The 27,716-nt window shown below is 39.3% G+C and overlaps 1 protein-coding gene across 2 annotated transcripts in view; it reads right to left on the bottom strand.

Annotated features, from left to right (window-relative positions):
• The window catches only part of SEMA3A (semaphorin 3A), a 419,590-nt gene that overhangs the window by 180,878 nt on the left and 210,996 nt on the right, over positions 1-27,716 (bottom strand). The window contains exon 3 of one of the 2 annotated variants that reach the window (XM_084624857.1): positions 25,743-25,947. In XM_084624857.1, the coding sequence (XP_084480983.1) occupies positions 25,743-25,854 (112 nt within the window). In that variant the 5' untranslated portion in view covers positions 25,855-25,947. Of the gene's footprint in view, positions 1-25,742; positions 26,353-27,716 lie in introns of those variants that run through there. The other variant, XM_084624856.1, reaches the window with a different exon arrangement.

The raw sequence follows: 27,716 nt of genomic DNA, 5'->3' as shown, positions 1-27,716 counted from the left end.
TTTTCACTTGCTCCTCATTGAAAATACACCACGGCTGTTTTAATCTATTATGCTATAATTTCTTATTAATAATATGATGTAGGTACTTTTCTTCTTTCAATTTCAAAGCACTTTACAAAGGTGATTAAGTATCAAAATCTCCACTGTAGAGATGGGGTATGAATATGTTCAGTAATCTGCACAAGGCCACAGAATAAGTCAGTGGCAAAACTGGATTGAACCCATCTTTTCTGAAAGCCAGTTCTATATGTTATTTAGAGATGGGTGAACTTTAAAAAGTACAACATTTGGTGTTGATTTGGAGAAGTACCCAAAACCATGAAATCCTTGCACCATTTAAGTCAATGACAACCATCCAATTGACATAAATGGACCCAGGATTCCACCCTGAATATTTAGCTTATCTGAGATATCGGTACCCCAATGCCTTGGGTCTGCAAAAGTAGCCTGAAAATCTTATACGCATCAGATGAAGAGACACCTAGTCCTTCTTGCTTCTAGTTAATTAATAAATACTGCAAGAATAGCTTACCTTGTGGGCAGTTTTATTTCCAGTCCCTGAAGAAAGACAGAGGGACACAAAAGTGAAATATAATTTAGAGCAGTGGTTCTCAAACTAGGGCCGCCACTAGTTCAGGGAAAGCCCCTGGCGGGCCGGGCCGGTTGGTTTACCTGCCACATCTGCAAGTTCAGCCGATCATGGCTCCCACTGGCTGCGGTTCGTCACTCCAGGCCAATGGGGGCTGCGGGAAGTGGTGTGGGCCAAGGGATGTGCTGGCCGCCCCTCCTGAAGCCCCCATTGGCCTGGAGTGGCGAACCGCAGCCAGTGAGAGCCGCGATTGGCCAAACCTGTGGACGCGGCAGGTAAACAAACCAGCCCGGCCCGCCGGGGCTTTCCCTGAACAAACGGCAGCCCTAGTTTGAGAACCACCGATTTAGAGGGAATGTTAGTCAGAATATTTTCACAACACAAAAGATTTGATATAACGTTCTGGTAATGGTTCAAGCTTTTTTTTCTGTTATCCAAGCCAGTTCATCTCTCCTTAGTCTCTAGAAGATATCTCTACTCATAACATCCATGATTTGGCTCTAATTCACCTTATGTCATAAATCAGAAAGTACAGTAAATATCTCAAAACTTGACTGAATGTGATCACATGAGCCCAGTGAGATTTCAAAACAACATATAGAATTTACCAAGGGTGGGCAGACCACAAAACACGTATAGTAGGAATTGGCCAGCTTGTTTTGACTTGGCATCAATGCTTAGATTCAAGGGGCATGATTCTCCAGAGTGCTAAACACCCAGAGTTCCCATGGATTTCAGCTGGGGTTGAGCACCTTCAACTCCTCTGAAAAATCAGACCCAAAGACAAGAGGTGCCTCAGAAATATCAAACACTAGATTAGACTGATTAGATAGACATAGGGAACATTAGGTATCGATTATTCACTGGTTCTAAAGTTAGTTATCACTTCATCCTGGTTCTGCTTAGGAGAAACTATCAAAAAAGTGGCAGTGGTGGGATGGAGGAAAATAAAAATCCAATGAAAATGGCAACAGAACCATGGAGCTCACATCTTAACAAGGTTTGGCAAATCCTACCCAACATTCATCGAAGCTGTCAGACCACAGTTTGCACAGGGGTGGGGAGAACATATGCTTCACTCTATCACAGGGTGTAGCAATGACTACTTTATCATATCATATCACAGTATGCCAACATTTTTTATGTCTGACTTAGAACAACGCTTCCTTAGCTCTCGTCCCCTAACACCCCTACTCTACTTGCGCTACATTGATGACATCTTCATCATCTGGACTCATGGAAAAGAAGCCCTTGAGGAATTCCAACTTGATTTCAACAATTTCCATCCCACCATCAACCTCAGCCTGGATCAGTCCACACAAGAGATCCACTTCCTGCACACTACAGTGCTAATAAGCAATGATCACATAACCACCACCCTATACCAGAAACCTACTGACCGCTATTCCTACCTACATGCCTCCAGCTTTCATCCAGACCACACCACACGATCCATTGCCCACAGACAAGCTCTACAATACAACCACATTTGCTCCAACCCCTCAGACAGAGACAAACACCTACAAGATCTCTATCAAGCATTCTTACAACTACAATACCCACCTGCTGAAGTGAAGAAACAGATTGACAGAGCCAGAAGAGTACCCAGAAGTTACCTACTACAGGACAGGCCCAACAAAGAAAATAACAGAATGCCACTAGCCATCACCTTCAGTCATCACTAAAACTTCTCCAACTCATCATCAAGGACCTACAATCTATCCTGAAGGATGACCCATCACTCTCACAGATCTTGGAAGACAGGTCAGTCCTTGTTTACAGACAGCACCCCCAACCTGAAGCAAATACTCCCCAGCAACCACACACCACACAACAAAAACACTAACCCAGGAACCTACCCTTGCAACAAAGCTGGTTGCCAACTATGTCCACATATCTATTCAGGGGACACCATCAAAGGGCCTAATCACATCAGCCATACTATCAGAGGCTCGTTCACCTGCACATCTACCAATGTGATATATGCCATCATGTGCCAGCAATGCCCTCTGCCATGTACATTGGCTAAACTGGACAGTCTCTACATAAAAGAATAAATGGACACAAATCAGACATCAAGAATTATAACATTCAAAAACCAGTCGGAGGACACTTCAATCTCTCTGGTCACTCCATTACAGACCTAAAAGTGGCAATTCTTCAACATAAAAACTTCAGAAACAGACTCCAACGAGACACTGCTGAATTGTAATTAATTTGCAAACTGAACACCATTAAATTAGGCTTGAATAAAGACTGGGAGTGGATGTGTCATTACACAAAGTAAAACTACTTCCCCATGTTTATTCCTCCCCCCCCCACCTTTCTTCACACGTTCTTGTCAACTGCTGGAAATGGCCCACCTTGAATATCACTACAAAAGGTTTTTTCTCTCTCGTGCTGGTAATAGCTCACCTTACCTGATCTCTCTCCTTACAGTGTATATGGTAACACCCATTGTTTCATGTTCTCTGTGTATATAAAATCTCCCCACTGTATTTTCCACTGCATGCATCTGATGAAGTGAGCTGTAGCTCATGAAAGCTTATGCTGAAATAACTTTGTTAGTCTCTAAGGTGCCACAAGTTCTCCTTTTCTTTTTGCTTTATCTTGTACTCCCCAGCACACTTGGCACCATTCTGTCTGCCCCTCTGCTATCTACACATCCCGACTTAAGCATATCCCAGCACCCTCACACTCATAGACTCTTCTGCAACAGTACCTAGAAACACTCCTCTGCTGCTGCTAGGTTTCAGACAGCCCACAGAACACTGTGGCAGTTTCAATTGTCTGCTTTCCATTGCATTCACTCTCAATTGCATTCACTCTCATTCCTGGTTTGTAAAATACAATGTGCTGATGTTCTCTTAGACTTAGCAACATGGAATTCAGGAGCTCCTTTTCTAAATAAAAACAAACAAAAAAAACTAATTGATCACACACTATTGACTGAAAATTTTTGACTTTAATTGTCTTCACTTTGCTGTTAACCTCAGATGTAACTGTTAAAGTGTCTTGTAAAGCTAATATTTACACTCTCAAAAATGCTTCCTGTAAAAGCTGAAAAATTATCAATATTTATTTGCTTAGTCCCCAAAGTGTGCTAGGTCTCTGCATTCTTGATATCCTAAGTTCCCCGGGGGTGGTGCAACTCCTCACTCCACTAATATTCTGTGCTGTGCCAAAATGATACAGTCAAGCCCTATTGCGTATGTCCATGCCATGTCTCTTAAGGCCTTGATTCAGCCAGGCACTTAAATATATGTTTAGCTGTAAGCACATGCTTACAACTCATTGAAGTCAATGGGATTTAAGCACATAGACCATGATTCAGCCAAGCCTGATCAAGCTTTTCAGAGTAGGGGCTATGTGTTTGTATAGGGTCTAGCACAAAGGGCTAGCAATTCCTCAAGGAGACAATTGGAATAAGGACCTCTAGATTCTGTAATACAAATAATAATGCAAATGGACAACAATAAAAGAAACATGACAAAAGAAATAATTAAAAACAAGCTGAAATGTATCTTCATTGCCCTGAAGTCTGAGAGTTACCTTTTCATAATAACCTGCTTCTGTTTGTGATATTATCTTTCTTCTGGAGAGAACTCCAAAATATTACCTTGACAACCAATAAATACATTAATCCATGTGAGATTTTTCCTCTGAAATACTTTCTATATTGGAAGTGTTATGTAGGAGGTAAAATTCAGCTGGAACTGGAAGGGTTGTATTGAAGATGTTCTCAGTCTTTTCCCTGAATTTTGCAGCACGAGCAAATTGTGATCTCTCATGCATATACAACAAAATTCACTGTTGCATTAAATGGGTACAGCTTCTGTGCCCATTTGCACCAATGAAAATTTGGCCCAGAGTTTCACCTGTCCTTTGGCATACTATAGCACCATATCGAGAAGTTAGCCCAACATTTAAAAAGGCTTGTGCAAAGGCCTTGTGTGCAGCAATGTGTACTTTGTTATTTTTACACTATTGGTCCTGATTCTCAACAGCCTTATAAATTTAAACCACACAATTCACAAAGAAAGCACAAATTCAACAATTAAATTTAAATACATCTTATCTAGAAAACACCTGTGCAAAAGTTGGGCATTGAGAAGATTTGAGCTTTAACAACCCATTGGGAACAGCAAATTCCAGATCAGATGACCCTCCATTGGAAAGGTTCTGACAGCAAGTCAGACAAAAAAATATTGTGACACTTAGCTTCATCACCCCATTTGACCTCAGTTGTTGTGGCTGAGCTTGGATAGAGAATTGGTCCCTAAATTAGTTATACCCAAAGTCATATAGTGAGTGATTGATGTCCTGATTCAAAATCCATTGAAGTCAGCAGAAAGACTCTCACTGGATTAAATGGGATTTGGATGAGCTCACTACAGACCATTACCAATGACTTGAATAACCCAGAAGCTAGTAGGGACCCAGTGCAGTAGCAAGCAGGACATCAGATTCCACAGGCACCATCTGTTATGAGAATAATCCAAAACTCATTGAAGTCAATGCATGGCTTTCCATAGACTTTGGATAAGAGTGCAGAACAGTAACCCAATATGGAGGTGACAAAGGTTAGAATGACTACAGCAAGGTCCACATCCAGGTTTTGTTGTGCTAAGCACAGTTGAAAATAGCTACATACATTATATTTTATCCATAAGGGCAAACACTTCTGAGCATTTGTCCATGTGAAATAACCCATTGCTTGGGTCTCCTAAGACATGAAGTGAACCATAATGTGTGTTATTTCAAAATAACACATAGCTTGTCACTTAATATTATGTACTATGCTGCATTTGAATAAAGCAACAATGGAAATGAATACTTAAATCAAGGAAAGAGCAATTCAAGTGAAGGAGTAATTATCCTTTTGTAGTCTTTAGGGAAAATAAAGGAAACCTTTTGTAAATATGGACCTTTGTGCCAGATTTAACTCCTGAATAAGGTTAAACCCTTTGGAACAAGTGGATGCCTTTTCTCTAACACTTATACACAGCATGGGATTAACTTTTCAGAAATGTTTTCCATGCCTAGTAACACTCATCATAGTCAGGTATGCCAGAACCTAGGGGATTACACAGCTTGTTTTGGAAAACAGTCATTCTTCTTTTATGACATCTTGAAGTCCCCTTGGTAATCTGCAGTGTTCCAGTCTACCGACACTGCTAAACACACCTGAATTCATAGATTACAAAAAAGAGGGAATGTAAAACATGTCTACAGACAAAGATTTTCAAGTTAAACATAATAGAAATGATACCACTATTGCTTCAGAGTAACATATGGTAATGAGGAACTGTGTACTTTTCACACTGACTTTATTAAATAGAACCAGCAAAACTGTTGTAGCCGTCTCTGTACACAGAATCCTATATAACATCCAGCATCCACTTGAATTTGCAAAATTAGTCTGGAGCTTTATCCCAACTGAAATGCTCACAAGATTTTTTTTTTTATAGTTTATGCTTCTTGTCTCTACAGAAATATAGCAAGAATATTAATAATACCAGATTTAATCTGGGCCCAAACTTTATTTGGGAAATTTTGGTCCCAGATTAAATCTGGTATTATTAATATATATAATTTGTATTATGGGATTAAATCTGGTATTATGAATATATATAATTTGTATATTTGGTTTTAGCGGCCCAACTGAGAAGGTCAATACCTCATTGTGTTAGATGCTGTATAAACACATAATAAGAGTTCCTTCCCCAAAAAGCATACACAGACAAGGCAAAAAAAGTATGGGAGAAACAGATGGGAAACTCAGTCACAGAGAGAGTACCTGAAATCACACAGAAAGTCACAAGAGCCTAGAATTTAACCAAGATCTCCTAAACCTCAATCCAGTACCTTAACCATAGGAGCAGTCTGCTTGAGATTGTAAATTTGTGTGAAAATGAAAATAAAAATGACAAAAACCCCAAAATAAACCAAACCTTATACATTTTAATCTTTCAGTGTCTGCAAGGTTTGGTTGTAAAACTAGAGGAGAGATCAAAGTTGAAGTGGGGCCTTATTTGATCTGAAGTATTCACTCATCCCTAGATTCTATCTAGGGGAAAAAAAGCTGACAAATCAAATCATGAAGGCCTCATTTAAATGATACTTCTATAAAATATGAACTATGACTAAATTTACTAACAGTATTTCTTTAAATAATTTACTGAATTTTCTGCTACAGAATCTGACATCAATTTTTAATTATGCCTTTGTTACAATACACATTCAGGACTATATTTGGGCATATATACTAAGGTGTGTTACAGGGTGGTTTGGAGATGAACAACCCCAGTGGGAGCTTCATAAACTATCATGGCTTCTGAGGGATAGCTTCATAGTAGAAAGAGCTAGAACTGAGTGAAAATTGGAACTTCTGAACTGTGAGGATGAAATGAGGGTGAAAAATCAAAATAAGAAACTGTTTTCACAGAATGAAAAGTTCCAAAAAAATTAAATTCAGAAATGTCAAAACATTTCCAATCAGTTTGACATTAAACTGCATCTGACTAAGGTGCTTGGTGCCTCATGGGAGTTGTAGTTCAGCTACCTCATGCCTTTGTTCTTCTATGTGGGCCAGGATCCCTGTCCAGACTACATCTTTCATAATGCACTGTGCCTCTCATGACAAAGCATGTGGTTCAGTAGAGGAATTTGCTTCATGGGAGATGTACTGTAGCCAAGGAGCCTGGCCAAGAGGAGAGAATGGGGGTATGAAGTGCCCAAGCGACATCTCCCGTCAGTCACGGTGTCACCTTAGGCAGATGCCATTTCATGTCAAAGTAGCTGAAACTGAAATTTTTTTGTTCAGTTCAACAAACCAAAATGTGTCAGTTTGGGTTGAACCCATGGAAAATTTCAATTTTTTGGAAACTACTTTTCTGCTAAAAATCATTTCTATGGAAAATTCCCAACCGGCCCTGGGGATCAGAAGGCCAGCCTGGATTACAAGTCCTCTATCAAAATGATGCATATAGCATGGATCTCAGCAGTTATGGCAAGTTCAACTCTACCCCAGTGTGGTACAACCCTGACCTACATGTGAGAGGGTAGTTCAGTCTCCCTACCAGTTTCATCCTGCAGTGCTAGTTAGTGACTTTTGTGGTGGTGAATTTAATAAAGCGAACTGGGCAGGAAGCTCATTTTCACATTGGCCATAGAACAATTTTTGGACGATGGTGGCTTTCAGACACTACAGACCCTGACCTCCATTTGACCTGATGGTGAAAGGCTCTATTTACCATTGCCACTCACTTCAGCCATGAGGTCTCCATTCTCTGTACTGAGTTACAGATGGGTAGATTTGCATATGGTAAGCACCCAGAGTTTGTATCTATGCCAATAAATATATGCTCAGGGCTACAATACTGTTATGAGTAATATTATTAGTGGAAATAACTCCATCATTTTTAAACATACTTAAGGATAACAATCACTTAATTTTTAGTTTGAAAACAGGAGATTTCTGAAAACACTTTTTGATTCTGGTCATCTTGTTCCTCATGGACCAGGGTTGGCCTGGCTCTGCATAGGGAAGGAGAAAGTGCACGGAGACTAACTCAGCCCCTTAGTCCTTTGCATAGGGAATGGGCAGAATGAGAGTCCTTGAAGTCAGGGAGCAAAGGGTGCTCCAGGTCCAGAACGCTCTCTCTTCCATACCCAGCAAACTCCGCAGACCAATGTGGAGGGGTCAGATCATGGCATTGGACTTAACAGTGGTACTAGCCTTGCAGACTCTTTGTGCCCCCGATATATAATTGGCATAGAATCAGAGGCCAGTGGGCTGATTTTCAGAGGTTCTGAATATGACACTGCACCCCATATTCATCATAGTAATACTATGATATGATTGTGGAATAATTATGATGCATTTTGTACAAGATAAGTCACGTGGAGGTGTCATTGGAAAAGTTATGATTTGCTGAATATGATTATCCTATTTGTATGCATGTGTCTTTTTTATCTGAGGTTATAAATACTGACAATGTAGCTGTACTTCAAATGTGGTTACACCTGGGTAATGCCCACTAGGCAAGATGCTTTCAGTTTAGATAGCTGGTTGGGAAGGGCCTATTCAGGGTAATGAGCCATCAGGGAAAACAATAGGCCTTTGGGGAAGCTTATCTCCCACCTGGCGAGCCTTCCTAAGAACACTCCAGACAGCCTGTAAGTAATGGCTGATATGACTCTACAAAGATATGTGACCAGGCCACATGATTCTGGACTCCATCTTGGGATGTCAGTATTTTTCCACAAACTGGTCTGGGAACCAAAACAAAGGGTTCCCACCATATGTTAAAGCTATATAAGGCAGGGAGTGACATCATCCATTGTTCTTCACTTCCCACACAAGAAGACTCCTAAAAACACCTAAGGAACAAAGACTGAACTGGGGGAAGTGCTTGACCCAGGCTAAAAGGATTTCTAGCCTGTGTATGAAAGACCTGGGGATTCCAAGCTGCAAAGCAAGTGTAGTTTGTGCCTTAAGAATCTGTAGCCCGCTTGTATCATCCATCAGGGTGAGAGACTGTTAATTCAAATCCTGTTTTTCTAGTATGTTAAGCTTAGATTGTGTTTTTGTTTATTTATGAGGTAATCTGCTTTGATCTGTTTGCTATCACTTATAATCACTTAAAATCTATCTTTTGTAGTTAATAAAATTGTTTTTGCTTTATCTGAACCAGTGAGTTTGGAGTGAAGTGTGTGCGAATCTTAGCTCAGAGGGGCTGCTGAATATTCCTCTCCACACTGAGAGGGAGGTGAACTGGATAATAAATTCATATTTGTTGTGATTTGGACCAGGGCAGGACGGTACAGCTCTGAGGTCCTAGGCTGGAAAGCTGGGGGTTATTTTGGCTGGAGCCTCTCTATTGTTGGTTCACACGCAGTGCTGGTCAGAGAGCCTGCATGTAACTGCAGCTGGGTGTGTCCCTACCTGTGTGTATGCTGGTAGAAGTGTAAAATGGGGAGCATGTCTGCAGCTTGTCACAGAAGCAGAGTGTGAAAGGGAGCCTAGGCTGGTGGGTCAGAGGGCTCAGTGTTACCCCAGTTCCAGGTGGTACCCTGGGGGGAACCCATCACACTGAACACCTTCAGTTGCCACTGAACTCAGGCCATTATTCCCTTCTGATTGTGCATGCATAAGTCCCATTAACCTTTGAAAATGCACTCTGGCATATGGAATAATTATTTGTCTATCAGTTCACGTGTAAAGGACAGAGTGGACTTCTTGTCCCTTTATACAGATTTAGGGATGCAGGATTATCATGCTACAAACATCTGTTATGCCATGTGAATATCTACCCACTGAGGCTAACAAATGTACTGGCATTCATTCATTAGAGTGGGAATTAGTTGTGTATACTGAGAAGTAACTAAACTATAGCATTTTATAGGCCCTGGTGATCAGAAACACATGAGTTTGGGTGCAATGTGGTGCTGCAAATAATTGTGTGTGTGCACATACTTTATGTAGGTATTTGCATGCTTGGCCTATGGAAAATCCTTGGGCCTGGAGCATCCAGGGTGCAAAGAATGCTGCAGAGCTGAGACACCACCTGGACAGTGATAGAGACCAATCTGATCTTGAAGGGGGAAAGGCCAGTCTCAAGAGCAGTTATATAGATGCCCAGCAGAAGCAAACATACAATTTATGGAGGCTGGCTTAAGAGTTGTGGAGGGCTAATTTACATGGTCTTCCCTGTTACCATCCTAAGAAACTACATATTGCTCCCACGGAGCAAGTGCAGTCCTCTGTCCCCCATTTTGCACACTGGACCTATCTAGCTCAGCACTGATTGGTCCCATGCAGTCATTTTAGGCAGCTGTCTGGTATTTTTATATGTCCCCTAGCTGCCATGAGGGCAGGGACAATAGACCTTGGAGTAGTAATTGGGATTCCTGACATACGTGGATGCTTAGTGCACTAACAGCAGCATCTGTGCACATCCACCACACACAGAATACAGTTTTGCCCTTTGAACACGAAAACTCACCCTTCCCTGACACCACACTGGGCTTGGGATGCATCCCTTCCAATACATCCTAGTCCTGGCATGAGATATCTATTAGAGAGTTACTCTGTAGTTTGCTGTCAGATTCCTAAAACTGTTTAAGTAATAGCACAAATCAGTTGAACGGCTATGAACTCTTAGGGCAGGGAAACAGCCAAGTGAAAAAATTAGCATCAAAACTGCATGAGACATCAGAGGTGGTATAAATGTGTTTCCTATTGGGGTTTATGCACAAATGGTTTCCACTCCGATGTTTAATAAAAAACATTCCTTTTGTTTCCTTCTTTGAATGTATACCTATCATAGAATGTGAAATCTTTTATTGCCTGTCCATCCTATATTGCATGAGAGATTTGCTGCATTTGATTCACATGTGAAATAGGACACAATAAATTTTCAGATAATAGATATGTCTCCACAAGTGGCTACCCATCTGCAAAATGAGATCTCTCTTGCTGTTTTGCATTGAGGAACTATTGACAAGATGCCTGGAGTGAATGAGCACATGGCCCTATGCTCGCTGTCCCATTTTGTCAAGCTGATATTTGAAAAGAAAGAGGAATTTTCTTGCTTGCCTGCTTGCTTTCTAGTTTTTGCTACTCTTTGGAGCCTCCAGGAAGCCAACTCTGAAGGGCTCCTGCTGGGGAGAGAGTTCCTGGGCTGCTCTCTGATGAGCTCATCTGAGGAACCGGCAGTAACAACTTTCAGTCAAAGAAAGTAAATTGTGCTGCCTGGAGCCCTAAACTTTGGTAACTAACGCTGCAACAGTGGAGAAAAGTTTCCATAGGACGTTGTTCTATTTTGATAGTTAAGAGAATGGTTATTGAAACAGAATAATTGCATAATTGCATTATGGAAACTCTATCCCACTATTACAGTATAGAAAGAATACATATCTGTTTCGGTGTGTAACCTGGAATACACATTAGACCCAATTCATTCCTGGTATAACTCCACAGATTCTAGATCTGTGAATTGGGCCCAGTGTCTATTCAGTGTTACACACAAACAGATATAAATTTAAATATAAGCCTATTAGTTAACTTGTTAACAAGGGACGGAATGAAAAAGATTGGATAAAATGAGAACTGTTTTAAACCTTCACTCAAAAACTCAATCCAAACCTATTTCGCATTCAAAAACACCTCATTAATTGTTTGCACTGCCACAGTTCTTCACCAGGGGCTCAACCGGCACCCATTGGAGTCAATGTGTGTCTTTCCCATTACTGTTGTGGTATTTTGAACCACATTGAAATTGGGAAGTAACCAAGATCAAGACAGACTATTCCTGCAAGATGTTCAATGTGATTTCAATTTGGGGATGATGTAAAACTCCACAATTTCATGGCTTGGTTTTGTTGGATCATTACTTAAAAAGGGAAACTAATTTCTGAGTGCCAGCTTTCTCTCTTTTTATTTAGAACAATCATATTTATAATCACATCAAACACAATTTTACAAAAAAGGCCATTTCATGCAAACACTTACTCATGAGAGTATTGGCTTAATCATGCCTGTAGTTCCATTGCAGTGAAATCAATGGAGCTACTCACATGAGGATGAATTTGAAAGATCAAACCGATTTTTTTTAAAAAAAAACTCCTCATAAATATCAAGACAAAACCACATTTCATTACAAGAATATTAGCCTGAGTGAGCAAATCCCATAGCCTTTGAATGAAATTACATTTAACTTTGTCTCAGTGAGTCCTTTACGGAATAATTTAACCAAATCAAATTAGCACACAGAAGCTTTTCTGAGAAGGAAAATGAGTTCTGTAAATGATTATTGAGGTGACATGAGCTATTTACTGAATTATGAAGCTTGCATGAAATACATCATGGTATTCTGAGGAAACAGATGGAAACTACAGACTAACACCAGTGAAAATTATTATTACATGGTAAACTCCAGTGGTGGTACCATGTTATCTCATGGTTATGGAGTAGGTACATAACTCATATCACCCCTATAAGTGAACTTTGCATTGGAAACAGTCTCTAGTTTTGATGCCTAAGCAATCAGTTTTTGGAGCCGCTTCAGCTTTGAATGGCTTGGTAAATCTCTCTCTCTCATATATATACATAAATATATATATATATCCATGCCAACCAGTTCCAAATCTAAGCAGCAGAGTAGTGCTTTAAAACACGTACAAAACCATCTGGCTCAAAGCCTATTCAGATTTTTCTTATATTCTCTGTTCTTTGCTTATCTACTCTAGCTGTTTACCTCTGCTTTTTTTAGAAGCACTTTATCTGAAGGATTGAATTACTTTTAAACCAGAGAATCTTTACACTACATATAGCAAAACAAATTGCTAATATGCAACAAAGGAAAATGTGGATGTAAGGGGTATTAGTGTGATGAGTTATCTGAGTATATAATGGGCCAGATCTCTCAACATCTAGGCAGATCAGCACAGCAGCATTTGGCTCACTATGTACATCACACCACAAGGTGCACTTGTTCAACTGTTACACATTGAGTGTCAGATGTTCTACTGGTGTAACTCTAATGGAGCGACACAAATCTACACCAGTTTAGGATCTAGCCTTAATACTTCTGTTGATTTGTTTTTGTCTTCGTTTAGTTTTGGAAACATTTAAAACATGGAGTAGTTCTCACCTCTTCCCATAAAGGGGTAAGTTTAAAGTGACAGATAAGCTCTGACACTTCATTATAAGGCTTGCTGACTACAAGTGGTCATTATCGTAGGAGATATATAGATCTATAAATACATAGATCTGTAGAGCTGTTAAAGGTATGAAAGTTTCAATACGTCTGAGTTTATATGTTCAGGTGCTAATTTCCAGAATGGTTTGGAATGCAGCAATTCATAGCAGAAGCTGGCAGAAGATAAGGGCAGATCTATCCTTCTATTTCTGAGTGCTGTTCACATGCAAGGTTGAGCTTTTGCAGCTTTTGTAAAAGAGTAGGAGGATAAACCCAGTTGCCTTGGACAATCCCTCTCAGAATACAAAATGTGCTAATGCCCAGATAACCAAAAATACGGCTACTCCCATTGACATCAATGGGCTTTTGATCAGGCTTTTATTGCAACCCTGAATATTAGTGGGATTTTCAGAATGGGAATGTGTAAGAGCACAGTGGATGCAAGATCAGGTTCAATGTAAATACAAATTATTTTGTGCTAGACTGAAATCCCTTACTCGCATTAGTGAACTGCTACTCACACGAGTAGTCCCAATGAGGAAAAAGGGGAATTACTCCAGTTTTCCATTCCGTGGAAACAGTTCGCAATCTGGTCCTTCTCTGTAGATTCCAGTGTCCAAAAGAGCTAATTGAAGGGCTAAGTTCAGTACCATATTGTGCTTTCGTGCTGAATTATTTTTTAATCATTGCTGTTTTAACCATTCTCCATTCATTATTTTGAAAGAAAAGGTGCCTCAAAACGTAAAGTCTCTCTCTCTCTCTCTCTTTTTTCTCTTTTGGTGTGGTTTCAAAGTCTTATAACCAGAAACAAGTACACATTTCCTAACTATACCTTACCTTCTTCTCTTGTAATTTACATACACTGATCACTTCCATATGTCTAGTATAAGGTAAAATACTTTGTGTGCATAGCACTAAGGACAAATGTACAGCAAAATAAAACTCAGCTTTTGTCATATTTTTTCATGCTGATAGAAAACACTTTAAAAAGAATTTCAGCTCTCAGAAATTTCCTTTTAAAGGCCTTCTGTGGCAAGTCTTGGCTAGGGAATCATTCTTAACAAATAAAACCTGCAAAAACAACAGGGAGTCCTTGTGGCACCTTAGAGACGAACAAATTTATTTGGGCATAAGCTTTCGTGGGCTAAAACCCACTTCATCAGATGCATGATAACATGATCAGATAACATCCATCTGTTAATATTCACCCCTTCTCGTCAACTGTTGAGAATAAGCCACTTCCTCCTTAATTGAATTGCCCTTTTTAGCACTGACCCCCCCACTTGGTAAGGCAACTCCCATCTTTTCATGTGCTATAATATATACACTGCTTACTGTATTTTTCACTCCATGCATCTGATAAAGTGGGTTTTAGCCCACGAAAGCTTGTGCCCAAATAAATTTGTTAGTCTATAAGGTGCCACAAGGACTCCTCATTGTTTTTGCTGATACAGACTACCACAGCCACTCTGAAATAAAACCCGCGTTGCTCAAACTATCCAATAAAAATTAAAAATAGCAAGTCTCTGATTTCACTCCAATTTATACCAGTGTTACTCCTATATAGTTCTATTGACGTTAATGGAGTTGCTCCTGATTTATACTAGGATAACTGAGAGGAGAATCAGATCCCAAGAAACAAAGAAACAAATAAACACTTACGAGGATAAACACTGCTACATTTGAATTGCAAAATGCAAAAATCCCACTGATTTCAATGGAAGTAGGGTTGAATCCTTCACGTCTGTTTCAACTGATTTGTCATTCTGTTTACTAGCTGTGACCATCTGGTTTAGCTTCTATGATGCTTGCATACTCTGCATAGAAACCAGCTAATAAGTAATCCACAGAGCCTAAGAGGAGACTACAGTGACATCTTGTTAGTTTTAGTTCAGAGCAAGAGCTTTTTTTTTTTTTTTTAATATAGCAATATTTGTGTTAATTATTGTTCTGATTCAGTGTTTCTTTGTCAGTCTGTCATTCAAGTTGATGTATCATTATGGAACAAAATGATATTCAGAACAACCCCTCCATCACAAGGGGACAGGAAGTAAGTATAAAAGCAAACGTAAGTCATTTCCTGTGTTAATTCATGAAATGTCATATGGCTGCATTGAAGGCATGTGCAAGATATGAACTGGAACTTATATTTTGAAAGATCAAGGCAATCTCCAGTTTAAGAAACAGGTGCTTCTTTACTTAGTCTAGAAGCTAAGTGTATGAAAACAAGAGAGCTGCAGAATCCCACTTTTGACTTTATCTTGTTAGCTATTCATTGCCATTAGTTTCAAAAATGAACAAACTAAGGCCCTGATCCTGTAAATACTTGTGTAACTTTATAGTCACCAAATACAATAATAAACACTCATTCAGGGCACAGTTCCCGCCACTCTGAACATTTACTGCATATGTTGAGATCAAAATGTACAAGGGTATCTGAAAAAGGTTAGAGAGTTCCTGTCTGCATTAGCTGAAATATCCAAATGATCAGTGAGATATTTCCAGTATGATAGCAACTTAAGTGGTGCCATCTCAGTACTCAGCTGCAATAATGTTACAATAAGCACCTTTTTCAGCTCTTTGTATGATGAGCATAAAAAAAATGACTCCTGGCTCCATATGACTCCATATTCCACAATATGAATGTGCAAATCTATAGGACTAGTCTGAGAATAAGATACTATTCAATGTGAGTAAGCATGGCAAGACTTTCGCTCTAACCAACATCTCCCGACACTATTTAGCGCCACTTTACAGATGACGAAACTGAGGCCCAAAACCAAAAGAAAAAATATGGTTCAGTAGCTAGGGTGTGAGCCGGGGATACTGGAGATGGGTGTTCTCACCCCTGTTTTACCACAGGCTAAATGTGAGACTTGGAGTACGTCACTCAGTTTCCCTGTGCCTCAGTTTCCAATCTGTAAAGTGGGGATAATATCACTTCCCTTACACACAGGGGTGTTGTGAGGAAAAAACGTCAAAGACTGGGAGATGCTACTGTAGTGGGGATCAAAGTGCAATAGCTAGAAGACCACACAGTGAGTCAATAGCAGACAAGGATTTTGCACTCAGGAATTCCATGCTCAGGTGAACAGACCACATACCTTTGGACATCATGTGAAAAGCGTTGACAGAACTCTTTAAATATATGAAACAACCAGCATCAAGCTGAAAAGTAACATTAGGTGTTTACGATCATTTTAGTTGTAATGATCTAAGCTGCAGGTAAGGAAAATGTTTTAAAGATATAATACACTTATATTTTAGCTTCATAATGTACTTTCTAAAAGAGACCCTTTTAAAAAAGACCAAAAATATTTTTCTCTTTTTCTTTTCTCCAGAGAGCAAATCCTGTATGCCAGATTTCAGCTAGGAGTCCATTGTGACGACCAGAAGACAAAGACCCCAGGAAAGATGCTATAATAGCAATATTGACAGTTGGGATCTGTACTGGCATAAGCTGCATAGCTATAATGCTGGAAACAATATCTTGCTGATGATTAGGACATTTCAGCCAGTGTGAACAGGAGCTCTTTAAAATCACTTTATGCTCCCCTCCTACATTTTTCTCTTGATGCACATAGACTCTTGGCAGATGGACTCTGGCATTTCTTGGAAGAACAGAAACTCTGGAATTCACTTTTCTGGGAGAAAAGACATTTTTGCAGGTAGTTCAGGAGTTCATTTAATATCTGTTTATGCCATGGAGACTCTTCCAAACAATGGTCTTGGTGCTCCCTTTTCACGTCCTCAAGCTGAGGGGAGTAAGAGAGGTCAAAAGAAGGCAGCACGGAAGATAAGACCATGGCTCATCTCTTCTCTCAAAGTCCTGGTGATGAATACTGTTAGGTCGACAGACGAATTCTTCTATTGACCAAACTCCTGCCTCTTGAGGGGATGGATTTACTACATTAGTGGAAAGATCCCTTCCATTACTTTAGGAAGTGTCTACGGTAAAGCACCACAACAGCGTAGCTGTAGTGCTCATAGTAGAGACATAGCCTCTGTGATCCAGGGGGTTGTACTCCGCTTTCCCCAAGCCTGGTCTGGATCTCAAATGTTTGCAGGCTGCCCCTGTGTTCAGTCTCCCCAGGGCTGTGAACCCTTCCCCTTGGTAGCTAAATGAACCTCACCATGTTATTGGAATCCTTTCCCCACATCATGCAGAAGCTTCCATAGAAGCTAGGATGGCACATAGAAGCCAATATGGTCTTTACTTCATTAGAAAATAGCGAAAGAGGACTTTCTTTTTCATGTGCTTGCACAGTAGATACAAAGCAAAGAACTGCACCATTCCTCAGACTGTTCTCTGCAAGATCCAAGTTTGCACAAAAATATTTATAAAGGAAGGGAATGTTATTTGACTGCTCGGTTATACAGTTCCTATAACATTTAGCTGGAGAGATAAGCAAGCAGCCCAACAAATGCCAAACAATTCTGAAGCATTAGAGGAATGGCAAACACTTTTGACTGTTTAGTATTTGGCTATCAAACACCAAAGGATGAAAAACAGAGATGACGCACAGCAGAATGGTGCCCACACATTTCAGAGACAGTTGCAGGTGATTTTAACACATAGAAAACACGTAAATGTCAGGGTGGGAAAAGGATCACTCAAAGTTTTATCATTTGGAATATTCAGAATTAATCTGAAATCAGGGTCTAATTCTGCTCTTAATCCACTAGTGTAAATTTGGAGTGACTCCAATAAAGTCAATGTAACTATACCAAGATAAGTGAGAGGAGAATCAGGTCCAGGATCTGCATATTTCCATAGATTTGCAGAGATGCATATGCATACTTATGTGCAAGCCACATTATATGAAACTGGGTCATGGAAATATTTAAAAACTAAAAGTAATATATGCCATTTCAATTAGAAGACTTAAGTAATTGACACAGGGTAACAAACCTGATTTAGAATCAGCCTATTTAAAGCTATGAGACTATTAAGAAAGGATCTGCAGCCGCAGCCAGTCGCCACCAGTGGGTGTAATTGGGTTTGGAAGAACTTGCTTGTGCAATGAAAGTAGATACAGGAGGAGTGAACCGGAGTAAAGTATTTAAGAAAATGCTGAACTTAATGATACTGTATATTTCCTTTTCTGGGCCAAATTCTGATGTCAGTAACTGCAGTGTAAATCCAGACTAACTCAATTGACTTCAGAAGAGTTACTTGAGATTCAGAAAAGCATTTAATCGCAAACTTAACTTTAATCAGTGGAACTTAACCATGTACTTAAGCGCTTTCATGAATAGGGATGCTTTCCCAAATTGGGGCCTTAGACAAGTGTAAATGAGATCAGAATCTGCTCCTATGGAAGTACATGGAAAGTATGTAATGGTACTGTCTTCCTAAGAAGCATGTCATACTCTGGGAGGTAAAAATGCCAGTGCCTTGTGTGTGCCAAACTTGCATAGTAGATGGTAACAACTGGGCCAAAAGTTACATTACATACTAAGAAGACTGATGTTAAAAGTTAAGGCAACACTCGCTAGATGCGACTCAGTGAAAACAAAAACGTGCAACCATTAAAACTGAAAGCAAGTGAAAAAGGTCCACTGCGTTGTAACTCTTCATGGCAAGGATTGAGATACCCTCTCCTCTATCTTCATCTGGGCAGCGCCTAGCTCATCCTGAGTACGACTGTACTATAAAGTAATAATAGTAAATAATAAGGATATCAAGAAGAAGATGGCTAAACTTGTAAGTGCTATCAAGAGGCATAACTATAACAAATCCAAGCCCAACTCCAGCTCCATGAGGTTCACCTACTTGAGAGTCAAAGTACAATAACGTTAATGAGATAGAGAGAGATGTAACAGGGAGCACTTTCGAGTGGTGAAGGAGCCTACGGCACTTTTAAAAATGTTCGTGGTCTCCGCAGCTGAGGAGAGCTCCCTTCTGGCTCTTTCACTGGCGGGCAATGGGGTTCTGCACTACTCAAAAAACGTAGGAAAAGAAAAGTGAATTTACCATCATGACAGTTATGCTCACCATTCACAGCTGTTACTGGACAAGAAGAGCTAGCCCACATGAAGGCTCCATAGGGCAGGCCCCTGTGACTGCACAGTGTACATGTGCACATTCCAGAAGGGGCTTTAATGCTACAGTAGAAGGAATTTGCTGAACAGCCCACCAGCCACAGCAGAGCACTGAAGGGAACATCCACAAATGACCTTAATTAATAAGCGCACTAAGGCAAATTACAGAGCCTCATCTACAATTCTGACCTCGAGCTGCCACCGTCCACTACGTGCACTAGTTTAAAAATAAGCATGTGGGATCCTGAAAATGATTTTACCCTTTTTAAACTTTGAAACTTGGAAGTAGAATGTCACAGTCCTTGACATCACTTACAGGGATTTGTTTTCATCTCCCTCACTCAGGGACTGCCTCAGGTAGAGATCTTATTTTGCTTCAGATTGAATCGAGGTCAAGTCAGACTCTGGCTGATATGGGAACTATTCAAAACATTGGTGCATCTTTACATGATTATTGCTTCCATTACAATTTTTTCAGGGATGTACATGAGAGCAATAAAGGGTGAGCCTGCAGCCCAGAAAAGACAAATAGAAAGAAGACTCTCTAACACCAACTGCAGAAGAGGTTGCATGTTAAATCATCAGTGATCATTTTAAGGACGTAGTCAAACCAAAACCACAGTGAAGGGAACAGAGTATGGCAATATATTAAATGAAACCTGAAAAACACATCTTCTTTTAGGAAAGTCAAAAATAGGAGTAATTAGTGATTTCCTCTCAGATATAATTCCATGTATTCATATACTATATAGTGTTTAATAATGGATAGGCATTAGTAGACCATGAACACTGGAATAACCTGTACATGCTAGGTTCCCTATTTTAAACTTTTTTTTTTTGGTCATGTGTTGTGGTACCAACATGTACTTAAACATGTCCCAAGCACTCAGAGATGCATCTAAGTCCCAAACCAGCAAAGCACTGAAACGAATACTAGATTTAATCATGATGTGAGTAGTCCCACTGAGTTCAATGGGACCATTGATCTGATTAAATTCTTTGCTGGATCAGGGCTTTAAGTATAATGCAACAAGCAGCAAAGGTAAGCTGCTCCATAGACAAAGAGAAGACCACAGTTTACATTACTATCAACCCAGCACCTTTTATGAACAAAAAACTGTATAGCAGGCCGAGTTACATGGACATAGTAAGCCCTCTAAGAAAGGGAGAATTTTGTAATTCAGAAATCACACTTTTCTTACTAGCATTTAATGGGAAAATTGGGACTATAAAATAAAAATGTAGGGCCAGGTTCTCTTCCTCCTTGTTCTGGTCACTTTGCATCTTTTGTCCTAAATGGCCAGCTGAGAATTCCCCTAAACAGGCAAGATCTCAGCTGACGTAAAGCATTTTAACTAGTCTCTACACCAGCTTCCCCTCTCTCCAGTGTCAGAGTGGGCCTCTGTTCTGTTTTGACAATTCTTATCTGGTATCTGGCCTTCTTGGGGATCATGGTCAACTAATGTTAGTGAAATCAGCACCAAAGCTACTGTAAAATACTCCAGGATCAGGACCAAGGCTACCTGAAAATTTTGTGGCTGCATCTAAGTCCTGTACTTCCAACTCCTGTGCCAAATAGATATAGACATAAAAGGAGCCTAAACTACAGATCTTTTTGCTATTTACTGAGAATGGGGCCTGGAGAATCTTACAAGTCCTTGCCTATGTCCATAAACACTTGTTTTTCCTACCTCCCTGCTCCTCTTTCCAAGTTCTCAGTTCCCTTATCTTCTTCACAATGAGTGTGAAAAGAGGTTTTCAGAGAAGCGGCTATATGCATAAAGTAATTTAATTATAAGACCCTTTAAATGGGTATCTTGAGTTTTGAGACAAACTGTGACATTAAGTGATAAGAGACATGTCTCCAATCAGGCCCTGTATATTATTAATGCTCTTACTAAAATGCTCTCTGTTTTTTGTTTTAATTTGTTTTTTGTATTGGGATTATGTGGCTGGCTGAAGAATTGGGTAGAAAAAAAAAACCACCTGCATGTTATCAAGTGCCAGTAGGACAAGTTGATAAGCTACCTTACCAATTAAATATCATACATAGACTCATGTGTACCCAGGTAGTGCTACTTGTCTATAAAAGAGTGGATGAAATTCTGGCACATTTGTAGATTGATCATACACAGAGTCTGGAGGCAGCTCTTATTTTCATTCCAATTTTAGGCAAAATATCTATTTTTACTATGGCTTGAATGGAAACCAGGGAGTAGTACAACTGAATCTACATGCAATATTTTTCCAGTTACTTATTCTTAAGTAACGTGCATCCAATTGAGCAACAATTCAAAAAAAAAGAACCACACATGTACTTTTACCAAACATACTTAGAGGATTTATAAATTTTCAATAAACAAATGCGATGAGACAGATGGATATGAGAAACTTTGAGTTCACAAGATTTACTCATGACAAAAATCAGAGTTGCCTTGGGAAGAGCTTTGTGAAACAAGGTATTTTAATGAGCATTCTTTTTATTAAAAACAAAAACAAAACTTCTTGTAGCTAGATCTAGCATTTGTTTATACTGTTGGTTCACTGCATAAAAGAAAAAGAGAGAGATGGAACAGATGGAAAATACGGGAAGGAAAGAAAGGAAAAATCCTTGTGGAGCTAAGACTATTTATTGTTTTAAACTTTGCACTCACAACTTCATCACCATCACACAGAGAACTCAATATATAATAGATGCTTTCTGAACAGAACCTACAACCTAATAACACAGTAGAGCTCATTACATTATTCATTGAAACACAAGTCATTGGGATAAAAAGAAACTTTAAGAACATGTTATTTCCTCACCGTTTAACAGTCGTTTTATTAAAGGCTTTCTTTGCATCTTGGAGATTAAATTTTTTTTTGTTATTTCACCAGATGCAGCCTTTAAAAGCTACAGAAGGGAGGTGGAGGTGGTGGGGATCAGTTTAACCTGCAATAGTTTTAAGCTAATTTTTTCCCCATATTTAGGACATGATCCAAAGCCCACAAAAGTCAATGAAAAGAATTGGAAAGAAATATTGTTTGGGCTAGATTTCTTACTATTTATGGACCTACGTGAAATGTCAGTGTTTGAGATCTGAGTGTTTGAGAAATCCTGACTTCTACTGAAGTCAATGTGAGTTTTGCGAGTATTGACTTCAACAGAGAAAGGATGTCATCTCTGTTCACCCCATATTTGCTTCCCCCAGTGAACTGCCCAAATCTGACTGCTACAAAGCCAAGAGACCCCATTTTTCTAATATGTCACTTCTGGAATGAACCTGAAAGCATCTTTTTGGTCCCTCTTCCATAAAGGTGGCCCAATTTATAATATATTTATTACATGGACTCCCTCCCTTACCCTACACAAAATGTGCTTGATATGATACTTCTAATCTACTGTGAGACTGAGCGATGGGAAGTCAAGAGAAAATAAGAATGGGAGTTCACTGAAATGTCTATCTGGCAACCTGAGAAATGACAGAGCTAATAGTGGACCTTTGAAAACAAGTGACATTAGGAAATTAAGGTTGGCAGGGATTTAACCCTTCATGAATCACTTTGGAAATTTTTAAGCCAAATGCCTGCATGTTTTAACTATGTTTGACATCTAATTAGTCAGAAAAAACAAGAAGCTAAAATAAATCCCTATTGTTCTTTAGAAACAAAACAATGACAACTGGCTACAAGGCATTTGCTTAGGCAAAAATCAATTGTACATTCAAAACCAAAAACACGACTGCGAGTAAAACAACAGAAGAAAAATTGTTTGACACATTCTTTTTTACTCTGCATGTTCTCATTCATTTCACAGTTTATTTTACTAAACTGCCAGGCTCTCAATGAAGAAATAGAACTGCTAGGTAATTGGAGGAGTGGGGTGTTATTTTTCCTAATTGTTAGTAGTCCCATTAGTCCCACTAGTAAGAAAATGGCCTATGGTATCTTCACAAGATCCACATTGATATGTAATATATTCATTCATTGCCCACAAAGTATATTTTCACTATGCACAACTCTTAAAGCAGCATACTCACAAAGCACTGTGCCTATTTATCCACCGGACAATTTATCAGAAGGATAATTAGCTGAAAAACACCAGCTGATTAAGTCTTACTTTTCTCTATTTATAAGTATGGGTCCACCCTGCAGGATGCTGAACACTTTGGCCACAATCCAGCAGAACTCTTAAGCCTGTACTCAATTGTAAGCATGCTAGTAGACCTATGCAGTCAGTAGGACTACCCAAACATTTAAAGTTAAGCACATGCTTGTTTTGGTAGACTGGGCTAATGTGCTCAGCACCATGCAGGATAGAGCTCTTATTTTGCACATGCTTAAAATTAAGCATGCCCTTAAGTGTTTTGTAGGACTGGAGTTCTCATTGTCTTGCAATCATTTCATTTTAACAGCTTGTTCAGTCAATTACACAAACAGTACTAAGGAGTCTATCAGTTTCCCGAGTTACTATTGTGAAAAACTTTGCCCTAGAAGCTGGTGTTTATTAAATAAAAAACGGTGAGAATTAGATATTTGTTCCCAGCAGAAACAGAAGTTAAAAACAACCAGCCACCAGAATAATCAAGTGTTGCAAAGCTGGTTATAGTTTGGATATAGTATCAATGGATACAAATGATGGGCCAGATTCTGCCTTCCTCAAACCACAGTAGCACTTTTTTGCACAGCTAGTCCCACTGATTTCAATGAGAAGATTCAGCGTTAGTATGAATGCCAGAATTGAGCCCTCAATAAACTTTAATGGGGTGAAAAATAGCAAACAATTATTAATTAGCCATTAAACACTTTAATGGAGCACTTTTAAGCAACACTCGAAGTTAAGCTCCTATATAATAATTTAATTGAGTTTTACAGTAGGGCCATTAAAGTTTGGAAGTTAGATCACAAACAATTAAAATGGTATTTAAAGAGTTTTATAACATGGCACATGCATCAGGTTGTTTCTCAGATTAAATTATTTAAAATAACCAATTTGCATTTATTCAATATAAAATAATTTTCTCACAAAAAACAAAGTGACACAAAGTGACACATAAAGTTTTCTTTTCATATATAAAGTGCTGCTTACACAAACACACATTCTTTTTAAAATATGCACATTCATTTATTTCACAATGAAGTCAGAACACATCCAAGTTTTATAGGTGTTTAATTTTCTGGTTTAAAGTGTGAAAATGACGACTGCCTGGAATCATTTAGATGTTTCTTTCTTCACACTTGTGCCACCAGAAAGACAGATTCTCCCTGTTATGCAAAAAGTAGAGAACATTCTTCTCCTGGCATGAGATATATAGACTATACAGCAGACAGAGATTGACATCTATGACCACAAACACACATGTTCACTTTTTTCCATTGTAGAAATGGGACACTTCTTCCCCCCAACACCCACACACACATTTTGAACTGAAGGTACTTTCCCCCATCTCCCCATCTTAAATCATCTGGGATTATAAAAAGTCAACTTTTAGGGGTGGAAACCTCTTTTAGTAATAATAATACCTAGCTCTTATAGTTTAATCTTCTATCCCATTTGTATACTGTCCAGCTTTTATTTTTTCTCCCTACAATGTACATATATAGAATCTGTAATGAAATGTCCTGCAATGATAAGGGAGAGGGTATACCTGGTTCTTCAGAGTCCTGAATTTTAATAATAGCAATAATTTTACTAAAGTTAATTACTGACAATGCATTGTGTCTAATGCTATGCAAATTCCCAAAGGTAAGAGTAATCTCACAGTTATCTTCCCTTAATAACACATTCTCTGTAAGGATTACTGAAATATACTCAAAGTATGTATGATATAATTTCATTTAAGAAAAAAATAGCATTGCATTGAAGATCTAGTACATTATTCCTTTTTCTGGAGCTGATCTGTTCCTTTCAGTTTATACTTTCTTGGCAAACCCACCATCTACTGCTTATGTGAGGCATCTGATTGTCAGATCTGTACAAACTGAATATTCATGACTGAGATTTAACCACTTCATGCATAAAAAAACCCAACATAAATCGCCCTCTATTCCATCGTGTTTGAACTAGATAAATACTCGATTGTAGCTGTACAACATGCCCAGAGCAGCATAAAGATTAATTGGGTGGTCAAAGATGTCTAATCATTTTGAAAGAGTAAAGTCCTATGAAATAATTCAACATTCTTACAAAAATCAGCATATCCTAGAATCTTTGCCTGCAAATGTAATTAACTCTTCTTTGTCTGCATTTAAATTGAGTGGTATTGAATTTAAAACGTTTTTTTTTTTAAAGTGTTTGAAAATATTTTCTCGAACACACATCTCCATTTTTAACGATAAGGAAAAGCAGGAAAAATAGGAACAGATCCTAAGAAAAGAGAGCGAGGGAGAGAGGAAATAAAAGACAACAACAGACTTACCTTTATAGGATAATTTGAGCCTTGGCACGTTATTCTTCACATGCTGGCAGTTCACTCTTTCTGCTAGTAATACTCCCAAGAAAAGCAGTGCAATCCTATTCAGCCAGCTCATGCTGCCGACGATACTGTAGGGTCCTTGTGTATCGGCGTCTCGGTGCCCTCGGTCCTGTCGGGTACAGCCGCAGAACTTCAAACAATCTAGAAACTGGAGGTAACAGGTGACTGAGGTCAGTTTCATTCATAAACGCAGAACAATCAAGCCCTCATGGCCCCGCTATAGAACATCTCTCCTTCTTCTGCCACAGTCGGTGGAGCAGGGAAAACTTCAAGCCCCTTCCAGTACACACACGGGCACAAAAATTGAGCCAGACAGTGGATAATGAGGCAGAACTGTCGTGGGGAAGGGGGAAACAATAAGAAGGGCTGCAGCGGGGGCGCTGAACGAGCTGTGCCTTTTATCTACGCTCCTCTGAGAGCCAGTGCCACGAGCTAATCCCGCTCCCTGCTTCAGCGCAAGCAAGAATGAAAGGGAAACAGAGCGGCGCAGCGAGCAGCATTGACTTTTCCTGTGCACATGTACGGGAGATGACACAGGATCCCGCAGACAGGTTTTTCCCAACACGCTCTTACACTAGCTGACAATGGGAGAAGAGAAAAGCACAACCCACTCCCCTTCCCCTGCTGTCACACAACACATGCAAAAAACATCTAGGCAGAGAGGAGAGGAGGGAAGAGAAACCTCCACCAAGCTCCTGAAAGGCACGGAGCTATAAATTCACCTCCAAAGGCACAAGCGATTTTATAGCCAGTTGGGGATTTGATTTGATTTGACTATTTTGAATAAAAAACACCCCCTGCAAAAAATAAACCCTGAATATTGCCACCCACATAAATAACATCTCCTGCCCATAGTGTAATCCTGTGTGACTTGCTATCAGTGAACAAGTAGGGAAGACTTCCATCAACATAACTGTACCACTGAAGCTTTTAAAGCCTTGTTAGGAAAAGTTCCTTTACCCTCCCCCCCAACCCAATCCAGCAAAAGAAATTCCTAGTAAAGCTCACTTCAACAGTCAGTTCAAGACATGTATAGGTCCAGCGGGGCTTGTAAATTATACTGGGGGATTCTCCAAAGAATTCTTATAAATTTAAGATGTCCACAACCTTCCAATTGCTTGGACACTCTGGTATTGTTTTGTTTTTTGTTTTTTAAATAATTATGTGAAACTCATTAATGAAGTTGGTTCCGCCCCCCGCCCCCCAATCATAAAGAGTGAAGAAAGACTGCAGGAAGACCCCAGTGTCTGCTAAGTGTTAAGGAAAACTGTAAATACAAACACAAACCTGCCCCACCCCTACACACACACATACACACACACACTCCGTTTTCAGTGCTTGAAAGATTACCAGAGTCTCCCAGCCGTGCAGAATCGTCGGACATTCAAGTAAGCATAGGAAGTCAACTTTTACTAAACAAGCATGTTGTCCAAGCAGTTTAGTATTTCCATCTATTTTGTTTTAAAACTTTTCCAGAATGAAAAGATTGACAGATATTTTAGGACAGTAGAAGCTAAGGGTCAAATTATGACTCTCTTACTCACATTGGTGAATAATTAATCATATAAATAGTGCCACTAAAGTCAATGTAAAAGCATATAATCTGGCCCCAATAGAATACAACATCAGTTTTCTATACCTACAAGCAGGTACAAATTCACTCTTTAGGATATAAGGTTTACTCTATTCTGAGCTTCAAACAGAAGTACATATTTGAAAAGCTGCAGATGTTTTTTATTCTAATTAAAAATTTAAACCCTTAAAAAAAAGGGCTTAATACTGTTGTAAACTAGACCTAAACATTCTGTCAACACTGGTTTCACTGCTTAACATTTGCCAAAGGGAAAAAAAAGTTTTTTTTCCATCCCTCTTTAACAAATTTTTCTTCCTCCTGAGTTTACTGCGTTAATCCAAGGG

The sequence above is a fragment of the Lepidochelys olivacea genome, assembly GCF_965140295.1.
Source record: "Lepidochelys olivacea isolate rLepOli2 genome assembly, chromosome: 1".
Lineage (NCBI taxonomy): Eukaryota > Metazoa > Chordata > Testudines > Cheloniidae > Lepidochelys > Lepidochelys olivacea.
This window is presented reverse-complemented; position numbering and strand designations above follow the sequence as displayed.